Source organism: Crassostrea angulata, chromosome 2, assembly GCF_025612915.1.
Source record: "Crassostrea angulata isolate pt1a10 chromosome 2, ASM2561291v2, whole genome shotgun sequence".
Taxonomy (NCBI): Eukaryota; Metazoa; Mollusca; class Bivalvia; order Ostreida; family Ostreidae; genus Magallana; species Magallana angulata.
The window spans coordinates 75,942,067-75,969,109 of record NC_069112.1 but is presented as its reverse complement, the minus strand read 5'-3'; the positions used below and the strand labels follow the sequence as shown (position 1 = coordinate 75,969,109).

The 27,043-nt window shown below is 32.0% G+C and overlaps 1 protein-coding gene across 1 annotated transcript; it reads right to left on the bottom strand.

Moving 5' to 3' along the window:
* Nucleotides 1-26,712, bottom strand: LOC128171534 (integumentary mucin C.1-like). Its single transcript, XM_052837312.1, has 15 exons — nucleotides 26,691-26,712; nucleotides 26,517-26,567; nucleotides 25,307-25,398; nucleotides 23,676-23,747; nucleotides 22,388-22,556; nucleotides 21,489-21,671; nucleotides 20,860-20,948; nucleotides 18,612-18,686; nucleotides 17,113-17,221; nucleotides 15,659-15,747; nucleotides 13,411-13,485; nucleotides 10,019-10,127; nucleotides 9,155-9,196; nucleotides 7,061-7,183; nucleotides 1-708 (listed from the first exon to the last, which is right to left on the bottom strand). Exons 1-15 carry the CDS (start codon nucleotides 26,710-26,712, stop codon nucleotides 269-271), a joined length of 1,740 nt encoding a protein of 579 aa, XP_052693272.1. The 3' UTR covers nucleotides 1-268.
* Between the last annotated feature and the right edge of the window lie 331 nt (nucleotides 26,713-27,043).

The following is a 27,043-nucleotide window of genomic DNA, read 5'->3' as shown; positions in this document are numbered from 1 at the left end:
GAGTAAATATCTTTTGTTGGTAAATAAAGCAAAATATTGAATAACGATTTTTTTCCAATGGCTTAAAGGTGGCTTAAATGTGGCCTAAGGAAGTTCTGACATTAAGGACTTATAAGTTCTCCTTAAAGGTAGCTTAAAGACAGTCTTTAACCTTTAAGCTTATTATTATTTGGTGTTGTTTTTTTTTGACTTTTGATTTTAAGTACTCTTAGTCATCAAGACATTCAATGTATTAACAACTAGTTTTGTTACGTTTATTCTTAATCTATCAACAAAGACCACACGTCTTAGGACAAGTTTTCGCTTTTTCGTTATCTAAGCAAGCAGACATTGCATAATTAAATTCATGACATCTGGGATCAGTGTCCGGTTTACATGGAGGCGGGGTTGTTCTCTGGGAACAGAGACCGCAGATATATGGACATTGCAACGCTGTCCCTTGATGTAGGCATGCCGTAGCAATAAAGTTAAAATCACGACATTTTGGGTCAGTGTCACAGCATCCATTAGGACACGGGTCTGCAGTGGAAAGTGTAGTGGGCGTGGTCGTTGTTGTAGTGGGCGTGGTCGTTGTTGTTGTTGGATTGGTCGTTGTTGTAGTGGGCGTGGTCGTTGTTGTTGTTGTTGTTATGGGCGTGGTCTTTGCTGTTGTGGGCGTTGTCCTTGTTATAGTAAATGACAAGACTGATTTTGTTGAAGGCATTGATGCTGTAACAAAAAAAAAGATTTGTGCTCTAGTTTTTATTTTTTTATTTTGTTTAATACTGAAGAACATTGTTTAACCTTAAATATATATTTGGCATAACCGAAATCGTATCTCGTATCTAGAGTATAAGTTTGATAATATAAATGTAGACATTGAAAATTATTATTCATTAACACTTAAAAATATAATTATGACAATGTAAGTTTGATTGAAAAATCAATATTGATCTAGAAAATGTGCAGTGTTTCTTTAGTTGTCAAATACTTACGCTATGCAAGGAATCTGTAAACCCTATGTTCATTGTAATATGAAGAAGCAAATGTATTATAAGTCAGTAGGTATGTCAGTTCTTAGAAATATCTTTCATGTCTGTAGACTTTCTGTAGAACCTGCATTTAACCTATTCATGCCAGTTTGGCAAAATCTGAAATCATGCAAATTATGTGATAAACTACAAATATTGTACAAATCTACATTTATAGATACATTTTCCATTACTCATCGGGGAAAAATATCTAAATAATATTAAAAAAACAAAACACGTAATATATATATTTGTAGCATTAAAATTGCTAGTCATTTGTATCATCAATGAATATCTGATAAGCTGAAAATTCCATGCGTTCACTACACTGGAATACCAGGTGATAAATTGCATCAGCAGTTTAATTCTGAGTGTATTTTGAATTACTTGGGAAAATAATGACAGTAAAACGATTACTTTTATATATACACAGTCACTTATTACCAAATACAGAACAGTACGGCCTTGTATTATTTACATTGTTTTTTTGTTACATTGCGATTATTATGGTTAAACAATTTGTCAAATACCCCGAGAATCAAATGTTCAAAATCATTTTCTTCAGCACTGTAATTGTTTATCTTCGATATAACAAAAAAGGATATATTTTTCTAAAGATGTTTGCCAAGATCCCCGCCAATTAGACATGTGTACTATTTCAAAGTAAAAATTTATTATCATCATATCACAGTTTGATTTGTTGAGAGAATTGAAGAATTGAAATTACTGTTTTAAGGTGGCCTACTTAAGTTTTCATTGCACATTTGTTTTTGTGCAATCTAGTAAAATGCAGCGTATTTATACATTTTTTTATGATATCGTTTCTATACCATATATGAAATTGAACACAATACTGGTACTGCACCAGTTATCAGCGCAGACCAGTAGCGGCTAAACTGCGGGTTCGGGTTTATCCGAGATTTGTTTTAATTCAGTCGTCTGTTTCCAATAAAGTAAAGTAAGTCTGCTTGAAAAGTCCATGTAGTATGTTTTAAACGATAAGTGTTTACCGCTGATATACATCTTTGCACTTCGGCAGGGGGGGGGGGGGGGGGGAGTGACGTAATAAATTAAAAATAAAACACTGCCTCTTTGTGATACGGTATATCCCTTATTTGATTTAACATATAAATATCAATTCATATGACACGCATTAACAAAGGGAATTTACTAAATTCCGAGAGATTCAAAGCGCAGTTGAACGCCTGAACAATTATGTATTGAATTTTGTACGATTTTTTTTATTATCGCTTGATATAACAAACGAATGATTTTATGAGTTTTGTTTATGTATCATAACCCCTGCGACCTTTAGTCTGACTCTACAAGAGACATAATTCAAATTACATTTTGCAGAGTATAAAATCAACATGTGTAGGAATTTTACTGTTATTTACTATTATAGGTAAAGTAAATCGTTGAAACTCGGCAAATTCGAAGCGTTCTAAAAAGCACAAAACAATATGTTTTGGTTTCTTAGTTATGATATATAATCAAACAGATTGATAGATAAGAAGTTCGCAATTTTGAGTACGCCAAATACTATCCAAAAATATCAAGAAATAAGGAAATAAGAAAACAAAACGTTAGATTTTCGCCGATAAGTGGTACAGTGCCAGTAAACAAAATGCAGACAAAGATATTTAGATTCTTTAAGTTAACTCATTGCCAATCACGCTGAGTTTGACGTAACAGTGGCTTCACGTATGCCTATATCTTTCATAAAATTTCATTTTCAGATGGATGGTAAAAATTAGTCGAAATATAGATAGATAGGTAACAGTATACTATAAATCAGTTATTTTCTGATATGTGAAGCTGCATGAAGCATGACAATATATGATTTTTTTTAGATGTGTAGATCCCTTAAAATAAGCACTCCCTCAAATGGGTCGATTCAAAAACTACCGGCCAGTTGCGTCTGTATTTAAAAAAAACAGATGCAGCACCCCCTGTAAACCGACCATTTTGTCTGGATCAGCAGCATGCTGGTTTAAAGAAGTTTCACTGTAGTATGGTAGTTGTGCAGATTGCGACCAGAAATTCCAGATAAAGTAATAAAAACACATTGATTCAATATACATATATATATATGTAGTAATAGTGAATTGCAAACACTGTGGGTTTTTATTAGTTTCTTTTAAAAATGATTTTATGATTTCATATTATAATTCAAACCTCAAGATGAAAGAAAGCTTGTTGAACACATCTTTTCCAGATCGAAAAGTCTTTAAATTATATCATCCTTTTAATGTGATCTTCTTTCCTCGAACTTGCACTTTAAATGAGTTCGGTTTTAGCTCTGTCCTGATCTAATTTTTTCAGTTTATTAGTTGATGTCACGTGGTTCCCTGAGTCATAGGCGTCAATCAATGTGATTATCACTATTGAAATGACCATCACTCCACGAAACAAAAATAGCGATGATGAAAAGTTGTGTATTTAGGCTTTGAAAAGCAAGCTTAAAATATCATTATTTTACTAATATATCTTAACAGCTATCGTGCTACTGGACATATTCAAAGCAGAAACTGGTAGCGATATAGCCATACCTTATATATGAAAGTGATAAAATTCCAAAAATATTTTTTTTTTTAAATTGAAGAGTTAACGACGATGTTTAAACAAAATTAAGCAAACATATTTTTTCTAACTAAAAGTTTAATGTCCGATATTCGATGCACGATAATGAGTGTTTAAAATTTAACATGTACGAAATGCGCAACACAATGAAACGAGCACATATAGAAAAAAAAATTATTCACCAATGTGAGTTTTTAACAATTATAAAAAATAATAATAAATATTTAGATAACAACCATTGCCAAGACACTTACTGAGGATCCACGGCAAAAAGGGACTATTCAGAATGACCGAACGGTTTTTCATACTTGTGAAATGGATTTTTCACTAAACATAAACACATAATAAAGGTGTTCATTTTTATCCAAAAGACGTATGAATTTATATTTTACTCCAATGGCACCAAACAAAATGATTCGCAGCTATTGCTTTTAAAATATGTATATGGAGAAATCGAGAAACAAAGGCTGATGCCAAAAATAGGTGCTAATTTAAAATTAGTTTTAACAGCTATCAAATGTATTTCAACAATATCTTAGATACATGTGTACCCTTTTCATGGAAGACACCACACTGACAAAAACTCATATACAAGCAAGATGGGTCCTGTCAGCGTTTGAAGGTAGCGTTGTCATGGACCGTATGAAGCCAAAAAATGGCTTGTATTAAGAAAGGGCCGTGTCAATAGACTAGTCAAAGTGCAAGTTCAAGGAAAGAAGATCACATTAAAAGTAGGATATAATTATATGTTTAGGAAAGTTGTTTAACGAATCCCTCAGAAACATGAATTGCAGTAAAGACAAAAGGAAGAGATTCCAAATATGGCTTAAAGTAGTTGATAGTGGTGAATTTCCAGTAAAGATAAGAATGCCAAGTAGCTCTGATTTGGAGAACAAAGTCCTGCAGGAATTGGCTGATGTATTGGAGATGGGGAGGAAAAGGAAACGACTATCAGGCTCAAAGTAAAGACAGATACAACAATTGTGACAGGGTAAAATTTAAGCTGAAGCAAGAGTAGCAAGAAGTATATAATTGCTGTACAGCGGAAATGATTGGAAACTCAAGTGTAAAGGAAATTAGATTTTCCGAACATCGTGGAGTCTTACATAAGACCAGACGCAGGAGCTGGTTGGAAGGGATATGTCCGTGCCGTTGGAAGCAACTTGTGAGGAGGCTCTCGAGTGGAAAACCCTATTCACACCTCATGATAGAAGATGGTTTGCTTTACTGTTTATTGTAGAGGCCGGCTGTAGAGGGCTTCTAGTGGAATCATTGTAGAGGCTGCTCACAATTTAGAACTATCAGTAAAAGCATGCATCAGAGCGATAAGAAGACTGGGACAAGCGACGGTAAGGTCATATTGTTGTATATATGGCATCGTCAGTAAGGCCACCACTGCTGACCCTCTTATACGAAGATATCATGGTGCAACGTCAAAACAAACTGTAAAGATTGGAGATCATCCGAAGACAATCGGAACCGACAGACGAGCACAGGTAAAGTAACAGGCAGAAAATAGAGTGTCAGATTCACATATAGCAATAACCCATCTTCTGAAAGTGTATAAGTGTAAAAGATGTTTTTGTAAAGACGAATTTCTACACGTATGTACCTGAATGAACATACGTGTAAATTGTACAGTACCCGAAATGTCAAACTTGTAGCTTTTGTTTCCCTATAGGCCTTTTATTTTAATAAATGTGTTTGATTTTTTAATGCATGAGTATTTAATGCAAATACTGATATTAACAAACATAAATTTACATTATAATTTATTAAGTTATTAGATTTTTAATACACAAATTGCTTTTTCCAAAAATTCATATGTGATAAGTAAAATATACATATCTAAAAATGATGTTCTACAGAATTGATACATGCAATTCTAAATTTTCGACTTGACAAAGCAATCTAAGATTAGTAGGAAAGAATATCTAGAATGATATATAAAACGTTTACACGAACAGGTACACGGTACAACTGCTGAACAAGAAAAAGTTATGTGAACGGGTACGTGTAGTTTTAGCCTGTAACCTACACGTACAAGTACGCCTACCCATTGGCCTGCTAAACCCTTCTGTTGTTACATTATTTCCAAGTTATAAAAAATTATTATAAGAATTTCAATGTTCACTTTCTCATAGCATAATTATTTTTTATTGTTTTCTTTAAAATATTACGTTAGGTTCAAATGTTGAAATGATACAACTGTTACGAGAACATTGTTACAAACATCTTTTATCGTTTTTGAAGCGTTCTCTAAACTGTTTAAAGAATATTTTTTTCCATGATTATGGTTGGGTTTTTTTTCAAAAGACAAAATTCCTTTTACAAAGTGTTTGTCTTTGTACTCTTAAAAAATACATTTTTCTGCATTTAATGATATGTTACAATTTAACATATCTGAAAAGATTTTTAAGAAATATTAATAAAACTTTCGGAAAATGTTATGTTTGAAATTGATTTTTGTGGTTAAAAGTCATTGCTACATGTAAAAAAAAAAATTACAGTCAGTTATTGTTTAAGGTATTTCACTATTACGAAGAAAACTAAAATTAACGTCGATGCAAATTGTCTAGTCGCAAAACAAGTTAGAGTAATCGGATTTTGAATTTAACGTAGCGATTAGGAATAAACTATAGGTGTTTTGAGTTTAAAAACAAGAAATCGATTGACGCAGATGGATAGTTTAAATGACTTTTCCCCAATGGACAGGGAGAACGGAAACCATATCACGGTTAAACAGAAATACAAATTTATTCGTGGTAATTGTTCATAAAAATATTTTCAAAAATCTTGGCCACTCATTACAACTGCGATAATTCTAATATACATGTACATCTTTTTGGGCCAATTTTAATGGACCCATAGAAATCTCATACCATAGCATACAATCTAATTCGTCATAGCATACCATAGCATAGCATATCATAGCATTCAATCTAATTCGTCATGGCATACCATAGCATAGCATAGCATATCAAACAACATAATTTTAACTTGGTTTTTAAAGTTTTTATTTGTGAAAATAAATTGCAGATTAGTAGTTAACTTTCGCTTCTTATAATTTTACTTCGAAATATGTGGAACTCTTCTGTGTATGATGGATGGCGTTTTTGTTCAAATCCCATAGCATACCATAGCGTACCATATCATTAGGCCCTTCATTTCAGTTTCTCATAGAATAGCATACAAATCTCGTAGCTTTGCATTGAAATTTTATAGCATATCATTAAAATCGCAAACCATAGCATAGTATGTAATTGTAATCTTATAAGAATCTGATATTTTGCATGAACGTAAGTTGTTTTTTTATATCGGTGAATGTTCTGTTTCTAAAGTATATATATATATATATATATATATATATATATATATATATATATATATATATATATATATATATATATATATATATATATATATATATATATATATATTTTCCTAATGTCAATATGTTGCATTACCGACGCATCTGGGATTTCGGCAGGTTATTGGACATACGTCCAATCCTGACGGATTGGTAGGGCGGCAGAAAAAGTCGGCATACTTCTGGCAATGTATTCCATCCGTACAGTTAGAATTTGCTACTGGAATTTAGGAGAATAATTGAAAAGAAAATCATATCATCCAAACTACAATGAAAGCTCATATTTTGTTTTTGGGGATGTGAACAAGAACAATAAGCAATATTGCTCGAGATGTAAAGTAAATTTCCTGTCCAGTGCTTTATTTCACACTCAATTTGAGTAATCATGTGAGATTGTATACTGTTTTTAAAACCCATTTTTTCAAGAATATTATAAGAAAAAAAATAAACGATCGTAGATTTTTTTTTTCTGGAAAAAATTTACATTTCTTTGTTTTTTAGTTTTTTTCTTTTCCTTATTTGTTTTTGTTATTTCTTAGTTTGTTTGTTTTCTTTTTTATTCATTTTTCAATTTTTGAGGTTTTTTTGTGGTTTTGTTTATAAGTCTGTTTTTGGGAGGATGGCTGTGATGCTCCTTTTTGTGTTATTTTTTATGTGATATTATATGAATTATGCTTGTTTTAGAGAGTAACAGTTGAAATTAACACCTCGAGAAAATCATTGTCAACCTCCGTTTCGTGTCTGTTGACAATTGTTTTTTCGGGGTGTCAATTTCGACTGTAATCCCACCCCCACCCCCCACCCCCATCCCCCACCCCCGCCCCCCAAAAAACATCCAGTATTATTACCATTATACTGAATGCTTAATTTTGGCGAACCGTACGCGCATTTTTACCATCCCAGTAGTTGGCACAAACTATTACAACGCCCGATACAGTAACACATTCATCCGAATAAAAAACGCTTTAATCGACTCCTGCGGAATCTCCTATAGAAATAACTAGGAAAACGATCTTAAACAGTGAATTGGGGGTAGGCTCTAAATGGAATATCAAATATTCAAACACCATGATTTAAATTGATACCTGTTATTACATGTAAGAACTGACCAAATATATCAAATGTCCTAATGTAATACAGATTAAGATATACTTAAAGAGGTTTTCAATCAGGCAAACGGCACTATCTACCTCGTGATCGAATTTAAAACTATAATTCAAAGACACAGAAAAAAAATTATAAAATTCTAGACCAGAAAGTGTGTTCATTGGAGAATAACGTTGTAATTAATGTTATAAATTAAAAAAAATACTGGAGACTCAAATACAGAGACTCTTGTAAAACACTCTAAAAGCCGCATTAATGACGGAGCTTCAGATGCGCAAGGGGGGGGGGGGGGAGTCAATTGACATATTTATGCTCTCTACAGGACGAGAATCAAAAACATACAAAATAAGTATCAACAAGTAGCCTGGGTCAAGTAAAGTTCAAAATGATATGGTAATAAGGAGAGTGCATCTTTTGCAGCAAAAATGGTAATTCTTCCGGATTTTAAATCACCTGCCGATATAAATAAGAGAAAAACACAAACATATGCAAGTACAAAGCCAAAAGGTCACAAACTAGATGTCACTAAGATCATCGTTCTTTTCAGTGCAAAAAGCCATTCTATTTCAGATCTTTTTTATTATATTTTTTATTCACTTTTTTAATCACGCGCTTTATCAAAATAGATTTTATTCCTATTATACAGGAGTACAGACATTTTCTTCATAACATTAGACTAGTAAACAATGTGGTAAAAAGATATTTGTTGTTTTTTTGTTTTGTTTTTTTTTTAATGTTTATGTTCCTGTTTGAAGGAAAATATGAAAGTTGGTTGTACTTTTTGTGTTTCGCAGGGTTAATTTTGTCAAGTTGTTCGTATTTCATGACTTAGATTAACACGTCAGCATTCATCAAATAAACTTTGTTTGAATTCTGTGGTATTTTTAAAAATTAAATAACTAAGCAATGATGTGATCTGAGAATATTTTGGGACAGAGTGTAGCTTGTGATTCCTTACATGATTTGTTTTGTTTATAAATATAAGCGATCAATACCGTTGTTAGTTTGGTAAATAACAAGAATAAGATTATTGACCATAAATTGTAGAGAATAAAATGATTAAGTTAAATAAAGTATGACTCACCTGTTGTTGTTGTTGTTATCGATGTTGTTGTTGTTGTTAAATCTGAAATATGATTATGTAAAGCAACTGCTTTTAAATCAATGCTTTGATGTTCAACCAAAAATCATTGTCTCAATCACATAAAAGGAAAAAAATAAGTCATGTTTAAAAGATTTATTAGTTAGAAGACCTTAGTTGGTTTTTTTTAAACTGATTTGATAAATAATTCTAGTGCTGCAGGAGAATAATTTGAGGTTGAAAAATAAATCACAGAGAAAATGACCTCATGCAGTATTCTGCGATGTTTTGCCTCTAAATCAAACATATAGCTATCTTCTAAAAGGATGAAAGTTTAAATCATGTATAAACTGCCCGTGTACGGTTTTTTCAAGAAAGAAAACCTTGAGCCCGAGCTTGCTTTTTTAGCAAGAAACAAAAACATACGGGAAAATGGCACTTGAGCAGTCACCCTCTCTTATATTTCAATAACTTTTTTCGTAAAAAAAAAAATTGTACGTTTGCGGGTTTTAGTGACACGAGGTAAAATAATTCTTGGTACTGATGATTCAAATAATTGTGATTAGATACACATTTTCTGTAAAATGGCTTGCTTGATGTGCAATTCTTAATAGCTGATAAAAAGAAGGATACATTGCTGAAAGGGATATATTCAGAATATCTTTTTGAAATAATTTAAAAAAAAACAGCTACATAATTAAATAAATTCATAGTATATAAGATACAATATCTTTGAAATTAGACTACACCAATTTTTTCAAAAGCTATGTATCAGATTAAAACAAATAGTGCTTTAAAGAGGAAACCTTTTAAGACCATTGCTGATTTCTGAGGATTTTTTTTTAAACTTTAGGTGGTAAATTATACCTAACAATGATTTTCCACACAGCAAACTGTTACAGTAGTTTTGATCACAACATCGGTTACAACTCCCTGAGTTAGGTAGCATGGGGTACAAGGCCAGACTAGCACACACCTAAAGTACAACCAGATGTTAAGTAAACGTTAACAAGTCATCATTATACTTCCATATGTATTTCATAATTTTTAACCAAGTAAGGAGCTAACACGTTTAATTTTGCAAAACTTTTAAAAATCAGTATGTCTTATATGAAAACGTCCCGGTGATGATTGCACGATCACACCAAAGCAGACAGGAAGTAAACCCCAACCAAGTTCTGGGTTTACTTTCGGGGTTTACTCTGGATTTACTCTGGGTTTACTCCGGGTTTACTAAAGTGGACCTAGAGTAATCGCAGAGTAAACCCAAATTAAACACAGATAGGACACAGAGAGCAAACCCCTTTCAGAATATATCAGAATATATATGCACAGTACCGATCAGACCCAAGCTAAAGAAAAGTAAACCCCAACTAAGTCCTGGGTTTACTTTCGGGGTTTACTCTGGGTTTACTGAAAGGAACCTAGAGTAAACGCAGAGTAACCTTGACAGGACAGACAGAGAGAGAGAAACAAGAGGCCCATGGGCCACATCGCTCACCTGAGGAACAATAGGTATGATAAAATCAGCTTAATGGAGTCATAATACAAACTATCTGGACAATGTACAATAATACATGTAGATCCCGTATAAATAAAATCCATTTTCCCCTGGATATTCTTATGTTTATAATCATTAGTCCCTTTTCTAACAGGACGATTTTATAGTCATATCATATGTTGAGTATTGCAGTTCTCAAAATGATCCTTAACAATTGTTTATATATGGGATATAAACGTACATAAACTCTGAACCTTCTTGTGAGGCCAAAGAATTGTCCTGGGGCCAAAGTCTTAACAATTATAAAGAATCATCTGGCTGATTAGTTTCTGAGAAGAAGATTTTTAAAGATTTACCATATATATTCCTTTGTTAAACTTTGAACCCCCATTGTGGCCCCACCCTACCCCTGGGGATCATGATTTTCACAACTTTGAATTTATACTACCTGAGGACGCTTCCACACAAGTTTAAGCTTTCCTAGCTGATTAGTTTCTGAGAAGAAGATTTTTAAAGATTTACCATATATATTCCTATGTAAAACTTTGACCTTCCATTGTGGCCCCGCCCTACCCCCGGGGGTCATGATTTTCACAACTATGAATCTACACTACCTGATGATGCTTCCACACAAGTGTCAGCTTTACTGGCTGATTAGTTTCTGAGAAAAATTTTTTAAAGATTTACTCTATATATTCCTATGTAAAACTTCGATCCCCCATTGTGGCCCCACCCTACCCCCGGGGGTCATGATTTTCACAACTTTGAATCTACACTACCTGAGGATGCTTCCACACAAGTGTCAGCTTTCCTGGCTGATTAGTTTCTGAGAAGAAGATTTTTAAAGATTTACTCTATATATTCCTATGTAATAAAACTTCGACACCTCATTGTGGCTTCACCCTACCCCTTGGGATCATGAATTTCACAACTATGAATTTACACTACCTGAGGATGCTTCCACACAAGTTTCAGCTTTCCTTGCTAATTAGTTCCTGAAAGGAAGATTTTTAAAGATTTACTTTATATATTCCTATGTTAAACTTCGACACCCCATTGTGGCCCAACCCTACCCCCGGGGGTCATGATTTTCACAACTGTGAATTAACACTACCAGATGATGCTTCCACACAAGTTTCAGCTTTCCTGGTCTTATGGTTCATGAGAAGAAGATTTTTAAAGATTTACTCAATATATTCCTATGTTAAATTTCGACCCCCAATTGTAGCCCCACCCTACCCCCGGGGGTCATGATTTTCACAAATTAAAATTTACACTACCTGAGGATGCTTCCACACAAGTTTCAGCTTTCCTGGTCTTATGGTTCATGAGAAGAAGATTTTTAAAGATTTACCCTATATATTCCTATGTTAAATTTCGACCCCCCATTGTGGCCCCACCCTACCCCCGGGGGTCATGATTTTCACAAATTAGAATTTACACTACCTGAGGATGCTTCCACACAAGTTTTAGCTTTCCTGGTTTTATGGTTCATGAGAAGAAGATTTTCAAAGATTTACTCTGTATATTCCTATGTAAAACTTCGACCCCCCATTGTGGCCCAACCCTACCCCCGGGGGTCATGATTTTCACAAATTAGAATCTACACTACCAGATGATGCTTCCACACAAGTTTCAGCTTTCCTGGTCTTATGGTTCATGAGAAGAAGATTTTTGAAAATTTCTCGAAAGTTTTCATAAATTCCTAATTATCTCCCTTTGCAAAAGGGCGTGATCCTTAATTTTCACAAATTTAAATTCCCTTAGGCTAAGGATGCTTTGTGCAAAGTTTGGTTGAAATTGGCCCAGTGGTTCTTGAGAAGATGTTGAAAATGTGAAAAGTTTACAGACAGACGGACAGACGGACAGACGGACGGACGGACAGACAGACAGACGGACGACAGACAAAATGTGATCAGAATAGCTCACTTGAGCTTTCAGCTCGGTGAGCTAAAAAAAGCCTTTTCACTCTGAAAGCAGACGCTACATGTGTGTTTGAAATTTTTTAAGGGACAGGAGCTACAAGCAGTAAGATGATAATATAAAAGACTATTCTGCTTTACACTTCAGTGCATGCAGTGGACGCTAAAAAGCAAATCCTTATAAACCCAACATAAACCCCGAGTAAACCTTAAGTAAACCCAGAATGGACCAATTTTTTTCTTGTGTTATGTTGGGTATGATCAGTACTACATGTATATATTTGTATATGTAAAAGTTCGTTGCCATTTTTTGACGTTATCAATCTCCATAATAAAAAAACTCATTTTGAAACAATAGGAAATGTAAAAAGAAAATTAAGATGTTTCATCACCAAATAATAGTTCGTAGCTACATAAATCCCTGTTGTGTTCACGTTTTTTCTGATGGTTAATTTTTTCACCACCAAACCTACTTTATTCACCTTTCCGGTGACCTAATAACAGTACTTCATCTTGTGATAAACTATGAACTCTATTGTTTTATAATGAGTGCAGTTATCAATTATTGCGTTAACGACAGGTGATTACCAAACCAGTTGATACAAATCATTTTAAATAGAAGTTTATGATTTTTTTCTCTGAACCATGCGTTTTAAAACTCATCCGTTGGGCGTGGCGAATTTCAGCTTTCATAGAAAATAAAAGTTTACTTAAGAAATTTTAAAGTGGAAAAGTACTTTAAGAGTCATTGTCGCCAAACTCTAAAAAAAAATAACTCTTAAAAAAGCAGATAGGCAAAAATATTCGATTAATCATAACTGTGTTATCTGTTTTACCGCTTTCCTCTGACATCCTAGTTTATACCGAACTTCTCCTGTTGCGTGGTTAGTCAGTTTTTCTGTAAAACACAGCTGTAAAAAATAATTAATAATGATTGTAAACAAAGCACTATCAATATCAGGGATTTCCCAGGTAACGACTGGCGGGTTGCTGTTGATTTATAAAATTGTGTTTGTTGGGGGGGGGGGGGGGGTTATGAACCAATAAATCTCGGAAAATTAGTTTAAATTGTAAACTTAATTGGAATAAATAAAACATTTTGGTCATAATTATTTCATGCGCATGTTATTTTACAAATATATCAAATAGCATATTTTTTTTAACTTATCTTTATTTCTATTCATGACTTCTACAAATTTATTTTACATAATATATTGTATTATGTAAAGGTATTTCTACATGCATCCACAATATATTTATATGGTGTTGTAAGAGTTGTTTTTAAATCTCTACAATTTTCTACGTACTAAATACAACCTTCCTTAAAAGTAAATATGTTTCCACTAGACGTCTGTTCATTTTTCTTTTTAAGTTTCAGCACATTTAAAGTTAGGAATGATTTGAATATACAATTAAAGCACTCTGCTTTAGAATAAAGCTCAACAAGTGTTTTACTCTATAATATATTGCATTTTTATATGTACTAAAAGGTATGTTTTCTTATTAAACATAAGTGACACACTGTAGCCAATTTACATTCTACAAATCAATTATTCCCTTTAAATATAATATCGTTCTCCTCCCATTTAGTTATGGTTTTGTTTTTAAACTCCCCTTTCTCTAGTCAAAGTGTTATACACATCCTTAACTCCTTTTATAATTTTGTAGAATATGGCTAGTGCATTTGGGATATATGATTCAACTTTTGTTTTATTTCTTAAGTAGCATTTACCTGATTATTTAAATAAACTCTTTTTTAGACCACTATATGTCACGCAATTAGTCTTAGATCAAGTTCGAGTTCAATTAAAGACAAAACTTCAACACTTCAAAAATTACGGTACCATATCTATCCAAAAATGCCAATGATGCAAACAATTCCAGAACTAAAAATGTTTCTTTTTTTCAAAACAAATAAATTTCAATTGTTCATCTTAACCCTTGGATTGCACACTATATGTTCATACACAAGACTGATATTTTTGGAGATTGCCTCGCATATTTTTATGTTACCTAGAAATAATTTTGACCACAATGTATCGCACATAATTTTACGGTGTTTAAGAATATAATCAGAACCTTCTATCCTTAGGTTATTTTTGTCATTTTTTATTTCAGCTCCTAGTGAATTAGTCCATTTTGATTTCGAAGAAAGGACATTATGAATTCAACTTGATTTTAGAGCAGATGTAAAATTAAAGTTAACAATCATTTTCTATCCCCTAGTCTATAACTTTAAATGACAAAATTATTTTTCTCTTTCTATCGAATCTGGTTCCCCAGTAAAAATATGGATTTTTTTAAAATTTCTTTTACATTTTCATTGTATGTGTTTGGTAGGGAAAGTATAATATGGTTAAGGTTAATGATAATCAAAGATTTTTTAAACCACTAGTTGACCAATAGGTATTAGTTTCCTGCGTTTCGATTGTTTCAATGCATTTTGAATGTATTAAAATATTGGTTTGTAGCTTAAATCAATCGTATCTGTAAGATTTATAATTTAGATCCTAAAAGTCAATAGATTATTTTTCCCATTCTAACTTTCATCTTGAATGACGAGAAACCTCTTGATTTGTTGTTTTACTCCTCATCCAAACTAGTCCTGATAATCAACCGAAATTGTCTTGATCAGGTAGAATTCTATCCAATGGTTGTAGAGATTTATTTGAAAACAGGGTAATATCAGTTTATGTTCGTCTCCTTCACTTAGTTACCCTGAATGTCCTTTTTATTTCTGATTAGTATTCCTACAACTTCTGCACACAAAGGGAAAACATATGGCAACATTGAATCGCCGTGCCTAAAATCACTTTGTGAGTAAAAACAATTTGATGCTTCTCTTTTTTTGAATGAAACATGACCTTGACCTGAGTTTGGTTTGTTTAAGGTCGTGTCAGACAAAGACTGTTTTTCCAAATGAGTATTACTTTCCTAATTACCAATTTTTTTCTTTTTCAATGTAAAGTATGATCATATAACATAGTTGAATGACAAAATAGAAATTTGTTGATTAAACAGAATTTTAAAAGTGTTGTTAATGAGATAATTCACATACGGATTTATTCAAAGAATAAAAATTACCTCGTCCATCTCGCAATACCCAATGGTCCTACAATTCTCTGGCTCAATGACGTCATCACACATGTAACATTTAGGTCCAGAATGCTCACCTTGTAGTAAAAACAAATGAATGTTAGAATGTGGATATTTCCGGAAAATTGTTAACAAATAACGTGATTCAATCAAAAAACATGTTAAGGATGGAGTTTTTTTTTTTTTGGTTTTGACTTGTGAAAATATCAAAAGAACATTTTTTTATGTTCATTAAATCAAAGTGAAAGAAAATTAAACGGTTATATATATATTTTTTTTTACAATGGTACAACTTAACATAGAAACATAAATCAAAGTTCACAATCTTGCAAAGCCTATATTTTTGGCGGACCACAAACATAGAAAAACATAACGATTTGTAATTTAAAATTGCTGCAGAATTATAACCTTGCTTGGCATTTCTTTAAAATGACAATAATGCCGGAATTTTTAACTAATAATTTGAACTATATATATATATAGAAACGAATTACAATTACAGTTGGTTGTTTGATTGATCATTCTCAAACTGTATATTTGTCAACAAACAATCAATGATACCGGATTTTCTATCTTACTTAATGGTGGATATAATGGGTTGATTTTCTAGACATTATTTAGCCTTTAAATAAAAAAAAATGCTAACACATCTTAAGATTAGAATCTTGGAAAAAAAAACTCAAAATAGGGGGAAATGCAGGCAACAACAGTTATTTTTTAAACTAAAAAAACTTTTTGTTTAATTTTAAGTTCAATTTAGTAACATAAACTATTACACATGTTTTGTTTTTATGATTTCGTTGTAGTTTAGAATCCCTGTATAATACATGTAGATGTCAATGTCATATGAGCAACTTCATATATATTTATTATCCTTTAAGTTGAATGGGAAAGGCAATGACAATTTCTTACCTTCCCGCAAAAACAAGGAGGTTAATTTGATTAAACTGATACCATCACTTAATCAGTTTAACTGTGTGAAACATTAAAACTTTTCTGGATATAAGAAGAATGTGAAGACCCCTTCCTAAATTTTTTTTATCTCTGCTTGTCTTGTTTTATGTAAGTGTTCAGATTCTGGATTAGGTAAACAGTAACTGATGAAAGAAAATATTTGGTCAGTTGAGAGAAGGTAAGTTGATAGGTGACAACATAAATGAATTGTTATAGACAGGGTAACGGAAGGTGAATAAAAAGAAGGTGACAAGTGGGATAACTTTGTTTTGCCTCAGACTGGAATGTCTCGACGTCATTGGATGAATAGTGTCACGTGATTGCCTTATAAATTTCTTAACAATAGCTTTGAAATTAGATTACAACTAGGTCAATTTTTGGAATAGCTACGTATCAGATTAAAATAAATAGTGCTGTAAAGAAGAAAACGTTTGAAGACCATTCTTGTATTTTTAGGACTTTTTTAACTTAAGATGGTGAATTTATACCTAACATTGATTTTCCACACAGCAAACTGTTACAGTAGTTTTGATCACAACATCGGTTACAACTCCCTGAGTTAGGTAGCATGGGGTACATGGCCAGACTAGCACACACCTAAAGTACAACCAAATGTTAAGTTCACGTTAACAAGTTATCATCACATTTGCCTATGTATTTTAATTAAGTTAGGTTCACGTTTACAAGTCATCATTACATTTGCATATGTATTTCATAATTTTTGACCAAGTTATGAGCTAACACATTTAATTTTGCAAAACCTAAAAACAAATCAATATGTCTTATAATAAAACGTCCTGGTAATGATTGCACGATCTCACCCAAGCAGACATGAAGTTAACCCAAACCAAGATCTGGGCTCACTTTCGGGGTTTACTCTGGATTTACTTTGGGCTTACCCCGGGTTTACTAAAGTGGACTTCGAGTAATCGCAGAGTAAACCCAAATTAAATCCAGATAGGACACAGAGAGTAAACCCCATTCAGAATATATCAGAATATATATGCACAGTACCAATCAGACTCAAGCTAACAGGAAGTAAACCCCAACTAAGCCCTTGGTTTACTTTCGGGATTTACTTTGGGTTTACTCTGGGTTTACTGAAGTGGACCTTGAGTAAACGCAGAGTAAACCCAAAGTAAACCAAGACAGGACAGAGAGAGAGAGAGAGAGAGAGAGAGTAACCCCCTTTTAACCCTGAAAGCAGACGCTACATGTGTGTTTGGAATTTACAAGGGACAGGAGCTACAAGCAGGAAGATGATAGCATAAAAGACAATTCTGCTTTACACTTCAGTGCGTACAGTGGACCCTAAAAAACAAATTCTTATGAACCCAACATAAACCCCGAGTAAACCTAAAGTGAACCCCAAATGGACCAAATTTTTCTGGTGTTAAGTTGGGTCTGATCGGTACTACATGTATATATTTGTATATGTAAAAGGTCGTGGCCATTTCTTGACGTTATCAATCTCCATGGAAAAAAAATCAGTATAAAACAATAGGAAATGTAAAAAGAAATCTAGAATGTTTCATCACCAAATAATAGTTCGTAGCTACATATATCCCTGTTGTGTTCACGTTTTTTTTCTGATCGTTAATTTGTTCACCACCAAACCTACTTTATTCACCTTTTCCAATGACCTAATGACAGTACTTCATCTAGTGATAAGCTATGAACTCTCTTGCTTTATAATGAGTGCAGTTATCAATTATTACGTTAACGACAGGTGATTTCCAAAAGCAGTTGATCGAAATCATTTCAAATAGAAGTTTATGAAATTTATCTCTCAACCATGCGTTTTAAAAATTATTCGTTGGGCGTGGCGAATTTCAGCTTTCAAAGAAAAGAAAAGTTTACTTAAGAAATTATAAAGTGGAAAAGTATTATAAGAGTCAGTGTCGCCAAACTCTAAAAGAAATTAACTCTTAAAAAAAGCAGATAAACAAAAATAGTCGATAGATCATAACTTTGTTATCTTTTTTACCGCTTTCCTCTGACATCCTAGTTTATACCGAACTTCTCCTGTTGCGTGGTTGGTCAGTTTTTCTGTAAAACACAGCTGTAAAAATAATTAATAACGATTGGAAACAAAGCACTACCAATATCAGAGACTTCCCAGGTAACGACTGGCGGGTTGCTATTGATTTATATTTTTTTTTAATTTATTTGTTTTGGGGGGGAGGGGTATTAACCAATGATTCTCGGAAAATTAGTTTAAAGTGTAAACTTAATTGGAATAAATAAATCACTTTGGTCATAATTATTTCATGCGCATGTTATTTCACAAATATATTATATTAGCATATTTTTTTAACTTATCTGTATTTCTATTCATCACTTCTAAAAACTGTTGTTACATAATATATTGTATTCTGTAAAAGTGTTTTTCTACATGCATCCACAATATATTTATATGGTATTGTAACAGTTGTTTTTAAATCTTTACAGTTTCCCACATACTATATACAACCTTCTTTAAAAGTAATTATTTTCAACTAGACGTCTGTTCATTTTCTCTATTTAAGTTTCAGCACATTTAAAATTGAGAATGATTTAATATACAATTAAAGCACTCTGCTTTAGAATAAAGCTCAACAGGTTTTCTACACTATAATATATTGCATTTTTTATGTTTACTAAAAGGTATGTTTTTTATTAAACATAAGAGACATACTGTAGTAAATTTCCATTCTACAAAATCAATCATTCATCATATCGTTCTCCTCCCATTTAGTTATGGCTTTGTTTTAAACTCCCCTTTCTCTAGTCAACGTGTTATACACATCCCTAACTCCTTTTATAGATTTGTTGAATACGACTAGTGTATTTTGGATATATGAGTCATCTTTTGTTTTAATTTCTTAAGTAGCATTGACCTCATTGTTCGATAAACTCTTTTTAGACCATTATATTTCACACAATAGGTCTAAGTTCAAGTTCAAGTTCAATTAAAGACAATATTCAAAACTTTCTAAACTACGGTACAATATTTATCAAAAAATGTCAGTAATGCAAACAATTCCAGCATTAAAAATGTTTCTTTTTCTTCAAAACAAATAAATTTCGATTGTTCATCTTAACCCTTGGATTGCACACGTTATGTTCATACAAAAGATTGATATTTTGGAGATTGCCTCGCATATTTTTATGTTACCTAGAAATAATTCTAACCAAAATGTATTGTACATACTTTTACTGTGTTTGAGAATATAATCAGAACCTTCTATCCTTAGGTATTTTTTTTTTAACTTCAGTTCCTAATGAATTAGTCCATTTTGATTTCGAAGAAAGGGCATTATGAATTCAACTTGATTTTAGAGCAGGTGTAAAATCAAAGTTAGCAATCATTTTTAATCCCCTAGTCTATAACTTTTTTCATTTGTCGAATCTGGTTCCCCAGAAAAAAAATGTTGTTTTTTTTAATTTCTTTTACATGTTCATTGTCAGTGTTTGGTAAGGAAAGTATAATGTGGTTAAGGTTTAGAATATTCAAAGTTTTTTTTAAAACCACTAGTTGACCAATGGGTGTTAGTTTTCTGCGTTTCTAGTGTTTCAAAGCATTTTGAATGTATTGAAATATTGGTTTGTAGTGTAAATTAATCGTATCTGTAACATTCATAGACAATTGAAGTCCTAAAAAGTAAACAGATTTATTTTCCCATTCTAACTTTTATCTTGAATGACGAAAAATCCGCTTTTGATTTTTGTTTTACTTCTCATCCAAACTAGTCCTGATAATCAACCAAAATAGTCTTGATCAGGTAGAATTCTATCCAATAGTTGTAGAGATCCATTTGAAAACAGGGTTATATCATCTGCTCTCTGCAAAGGACTTATGTTCTTCTCATTCAGTTAGTAACTCTGAATATCCTTTTTATTTCTTATTAATATCCCTACAACTTCTGCATACAAAAAGAAAAAAATATGGCGACATTGAGTTGTCCTGCTTAAATCACTTTGTGAGTAAAAGCAATATGATGCTTTTCTATTCTGAATGAAACATGACCTTGACCTGAGTTTGTTTTGTTTAGGGTCATAACAGACAAAGACTGTTTTTCCAAATGAGTATTACTTTCTTAATAGCAAAAATTTTTCTTTTTCAATGTAAAGTATTATCATATAACATACTAGTTGAATGACAAAATAGAAATTTGTAGATAAAACAGATTTTTAAAAGTGTTGTTAATGAGATAAATCAAATACTGATTTATTTAAAGAAAAAAAAACATTACCTCGTCTATCTTGCAATACCCAATGGTCCTACAATTCTCTGGCACAATGACGTCATCACACATGTAACATTTAGGTCCAGAATGCTCACCTTGTAGTAAAAACAAATGAATGTAAGGATATGAATATCTACGGAAAGTTGTTAACGCGATTCAGTCAAATAACATGTTAAGGATGAAGTCTTTTTTTGGAATTGACTTGTGAACATATCACAAGAACATATTTTTATGTTCATTGAATCAAAGTGAAAGAAAATTTAACGGTTATATATATATATATATATATATATATATATATATATATATATATATATATATATATATATATATATATATATATATATATATTTATTTATTTTATTTTTTTCTTACAATGGTACAACTTAACATAGAAACATAAATCAAAGTTCACAATCTTGCAAAGTCTATATTTTTGGCGGACCGCAAACGTAGGAAAACATCACGATTTCTAATTTAATATTACTGCAGAATTATAACCTTACTTGGCATTTCTTTAAAATGACATTAATGCCGGAATTTTTAACTATATATATATATATATATATATATATATATATATATATATATATATATATATATATGTATTTCTAAAACCCCAAAGCTCTATATACCCGAAGTTGTAGTGGTAGTCTTTGTTCTGGTTGTTGTTTTATGCATTGTTGTTATTGTTGTTGTTGTTGCAGTACTGGCAGTGGGCGTAGTCGTTGTTATAGTGGGCGTGGTCGTTGTTGTAGTGGGCGTGGTCGTTGTTGTCGTGGTCATAGTTGGGGTAGATCGAATTGTTACTGGGATTTCTATGCATGCAATATATCTTCAGTTTTATTATACAAAATCTATGTCATTTGTTGTTTTATTGTTTGTTTGGGGTTTTTTTTAAAATGATAACCACAATTTTTGCACATTTTTAAATCCATAACAAAATATAAATTCTTCTCATCAATAGGAATAGTAAACAACCCGTTATGGAAATATCTGTTTTTTATTTTCAATTTTAAGATTGCAGTTATCTGTCTGAGATGCATTTTTGATCGTCAATTGTTGTATTATGTATTAATTAATGTTTAAGCCTCTATATAGCAATTTCTGGTTTTAGTCGTTTTAATACTTATTTGAATTTTTTGATGACGCAAAAACAAAGATTTCCGATATTTTCACACAAATCCTTAATTCCTTAAAAGAAGGTTCTAAAAGCTGAAATTATGATACACACACACACACACACACACACACACACACATAAATATTTAAGTGCTAACTATTCAAAATGAAATTTTTCTATATATTATTGTGTTCTAAAGGTAAACATTATGAAACTGAATGACAATCTTTGCTTTATTATTTTAAGATATTATGTCACATGGATTAATACATGTCAACAAAGTTTTGAAATTTAAGAGTTCTTAATTCTTCAGAATCTTACTGTAAGAATTATTAAACCTTGTTCCAATTATTTGAATCAAATTGCAAGGACATTGCTACTTTCAATATAAACATAAATGCATGAACGTACCTAAGCCTACTAAACATTTCTGATCATTACAGGGTCTGCTGGCTCCTGTTTGAGTCGAGCAACACGTGAAACAGTTAGACGGTGTGTCTCTTTTTCTCCCAAGTATGTGTCCGATTCCCATTTGCGCATGCGTGGTCTGTATTTCTTGGCCGGTCACCGTCCTACAGATCTTAAACCATTCTTTTCAAATTAAATATTTTTCTTCAAACAAACCAACATGTCATGGTGCAGTATTACAGTCTAATTTGACGTGTACTCGTCAATTTACTTTTTAGAAAAAAATGTTTATTTCTGAGATTGTTACAATTTTAACTTTCACAAATGTTCTATTAAAATTACTGCGCCATTTAATTTTGTTGCACATTTGAGAAGAAATTATTGATATGTAATAACTAGGTTTTATTCAATTTTTCATCTAAAACAAATGTTAATTCATATTATCTATTTTTACCAAATATCGCAATGGTGAAATATCACTGCCGTTTTTATACTTTAAAAACAGTTTAAATATTTTTTTGGTATTAACCATGCCACCTCTTTAGTACAAAAACTTAACGTAGACGTGCATTTAATGATTTGATTTCATGAAATATCAATCGCATTTGTCTTATTTAGTCCTTTACATGATATTTTATAGGCTACTATAAATGGTGTAAATCTCATCACAATGCATTAAATGTGACGTCACAATGCATTAAATGTGACGTCACCATGCAATAAATGCGGCAATAGTATATGTTGAAAGTGTAATACACCCTTGACTGAACATGAGAAACAAATTTATTCGGTTCAGATTCGTCATTCAGGGCCAATGAAGGGTGGATGGAGATTTATCCCAGGTGGGTTGTATTCATACACCGTAAAGCCATCGGCCTACGGCCTCAGGGTGTATGGAATACAACATGTGATAAATCCCCGAACATCTTTGGCTGATCCTGAATACCTAATAATATATATATTATTCACGTAAAAAGACACTGACCTAACGTGTAAGAAAGGCAATACTTACGTGAATATATAAAAATGTACGGTATATTAGAACATTTTCACTTTGAGTTTGAAGCGAAAACTTTACAAAATGTTTCAAATAATTAGTAATCAAATTCATCTACACATCAATGTATGATTCTTTTCTTTTTTTGAAATATTAGTTTTAATAGTAGGAAAATTTTTGGTATATTTCTAAACAGAGGAATGTCAATCAGATTCCGAAGCGAAAGGTTCTTTAGATGTTACATGTAAGTAAGCGATTTTAGTAGGTATGACCGTTGGTCACTATAAAAAGTACCTGTTCAGAAAGGCATCCACTGTTATAGTGAACATGCCCGTCTCCATCAATATATTCGGACGTAAAACACACCTGGAAAATATATTGAAAAAAATAAAAGAAGCATCATTTCTAACACAAGATCATTTTTGGGGAGTTGATTTTAAACAACTCTCCTATGCAGTTACTCTGGCAAACCGAAAGTGAAACTGCTTTGACCTAAGCACAAATCATCTTCGCTGACAAGACTTAGATTTTGAAAATAATAGATACATTCAGTGTGCTGTATGCTGTACCAGTGTTTTTCAAAAAGTGTATTTATAAATACCTTGAAAATAGTCAGATTTTATATAGTACGAACAATATAATTGGTTTTTTGGTAGTTTAGGGAGACAATCGAGCGTCTGGTTGAACGAGACTAGAGTTCAATATTTCTTGGATCCAGACGTGTACAATTTTAGAAACATTTCGATTACTCATACACAGTTTGATGGAATTAATTCTATCTTTAAATATTACACAACATGATTCATGTTTTTATTGAAATTATTGTCGGAAAAGTTCGAGAATTCATATTATAAATATGTGCATAATTCAAATACAGATTAGAAACTACTTGCCAGGCAAAATAACATATCGTTGATTTTAAAATAGATAATAATAATAAAAAATCAACTTCCGACAGTACTTCAGTACTTAAAATTATTAGAGTAGTCAGCACCCTTCTACCTGGTAAGGAATCACGAAGCCAACTATGCCAGTAAAGAGAAAAGACTAAAAACCTTTTAGTCTTGAGGTCTTAGTCGTATCCTGGGGCTTTCATGATGAAATAACCAATACTGAAGTCCTGGAAGACATTCCTGACATGCATACTATTCTCAGACCACACAGACTCATCTGTCTGTGGCACGTATGACTCTTCAGTGACCGAAGAAAACCCAAGGTCACTCTGTATGGAGGACTGAAATCTTGAAGCCTACAGCTTCGATACAAAGATGTTGTAAAAAGAGACATCAAATTCCTCAACATTAACGCAAGGTGTTGAAAAGACCTGCAATAGTAAGCTGGAGTGCATGAAAGAGCGCCTTAACTCCGAAAATACAACCTAGGATACTTCATACGTGGTCGTTGCATCCAACAGAGGCCCTTATACTTTCTCTTTCAAAAGTAATGTTTTTCGAATTACCGTATATCCGGTTATTTTCGCTATAATCTAATTTTCGCTATATTTGCGACCCCTTTTAAACCGCTAAATATTGAATACGCAGAATTTATATTCTGTATCATTTTCAAAATACAAAAAGACACTTTCAAAATTGCAAAAAATGACTGACGCAAATTAAAAATACTATAAATTTCCCTAATTTTCTCAAATTTTGTGACACGCGAATAAACAGATATACGGTACACCCATCTAAGTTTCTGGGGTATGCGACAGTCTAAAATTTATTTTGTTTCGACAACGTTGGATAAAATCATCAAAAAGTTGTTCTTAAAACTTGACATCATGCTGCTTGTTTTGACGTCATATTCTTAATGAGAATATTTACTCAATAATCGATAACTAAAAGTTTTCTTATCATACCATTTCAACCATGATTTTTTTTTCTACAATCAAAAAAGTTTATCACATTCTGAAAAGTTCACCATACCTCATTCTGTTGACACGTTGTTGTACGTTGTAGACAGTTTGAAAACGTCACTTCCTGGACACACACAAAACACGTTTTAGGTCCAATGTTTGCTAAACAAATCAACGCCTGTTCAACTTAAATTGCAAAGCATTTTTAAATTAATGATTCATAATGATTGAAAAAATGAATGGTATTTTTTCATATCAAAATCAAAAACAAAATATATGCTTCACTTTAACACTTTATTATTTGGTTGAATGATGCGCAAAATATGCTTATCTCAAAACAATGAAAAGTTGTAAGTGTATCAATTTTGACAAAATTATAAAAGTTTACGAAAACACCTTTACCTTATTTTCATAACATTTTTAATGCGTGATAAATGCATTCCACTTATTTGGACTACTTTATCACTTCTAAAAAACAGGTGTTCTGTTGTTTTATTTACATATTTACTTCGCATATCTTGCAGAAAGCAGGTATATATTTCCTTTTTTTTCTATTTACTCAAATTGACATTGTTACAAAGAATATTATTTCAAAAGCTTTTACTTAAATTCTGCAAGAGGTTTATCAGACATGCATGTGTCTAAAAGTTACTACCTGTAAATGTCAAAATCGTGACCATGCCCATTTAAAACGGTTTAATAACATGGTTTACAAAACGTTTTGTCTACAAAAATCATATAGAAAAAAATAAATCTTTAAAACAAAAAGCTAGTATTGTTTCGTACATATCTGCAGTCGAACAGTCATATATTCTACATCAAAGCTTAAATACAAAAACTTGAACAACCTATCCATTTTGATTTTTTTTTTTACAGTTAGAAAAGTCTGAAAGAGCATTTCATTTACCCTCCAGGCTCCTCAATCACTACATCATTAACGCATGGTAACAATTAAAACAAAAACAAATTAAAGTAATTCCCTTATACATATGAAATTACAATTTTTCTATATTGGTTGTTGAATTATTGTACAGGGTGATATAAATTCAGTTTCAAAATGTTTCGTTATTGCAATGCATGCCCCATTGGGTTATATAGAATAATCAATTTAGGTTAGTGTTTCAAAACTCAATGTTTTGAAACATAATGCTTAATGTGCAACATATATTCTATTTTTTTTTTCTTTTTCAAGGTATCAACTCTCGTCCATTCAAAATTGTGGGATTGATCTCTAATCAAATACAATCATATAACGGTTGCAATAATGGGGGATAAATTACCTCCCCGCGTATCAATCGCCATTGCAAAAGTCATCGTAATGTATAGAACACCTGAAATAGAGCATTGTTAAAAAGTTGACATCCAACCAAAAAAGGAATGAAGGTGGTGTAGTAAAATTATGTTGATTTTAAAAACTGGACATTTTCAACAACAAATTAAAAAAAAAAACTTACCTTGTACGACTGTTTTGAACATTTTTCTGAGTATGTAAGTACCGCAGAAGTAGTAGCGATAATTATGCACACCTTTCAACAGAATTCGGTTGATAAGAAATAATGCGACCTTCTTTTGCAAATACTGGAATACTTGTTCAACGATTATATAACTTACAATAAAGACAATACATATTGCTTTGAATTTATCCCCAAAGATTGGTTATGATAGCTCAATTGGGATTATACTCCATCAATGATATAAATGTTCAATGCAATGATAAAAAGAATTTGAATCGGTAGATAAATCTCAATCTGAATATAATGTAAATTACAAGCTGCAAACCTTTGGTTCGCAAGTTTTTACCATTAGC

Excerpts from the sequence above, each read along its gene's own strand:
- LOC128171534 (XM_052837312.1), bottom strand. The coding sequence starts at position 26,712 with ATGTTCAAAACAGTCGTACAAG. Across the intron at positions 17,222-18,611 it reads TAGGATGTCAGAGGAAAGCG|GTGTGTGCTAGTCTGGCCAT; the intron begins GTAAAAAAGATA and ends GTTGTACTTTAG. Across the intron at positions 15,748-17,112 it reads GTGTGGAAAATCAATGTTAG|GTGAGCATTCTGGACCTAAA; the intron begins GTATAAATTCAC and ends TTTTACTACAAG.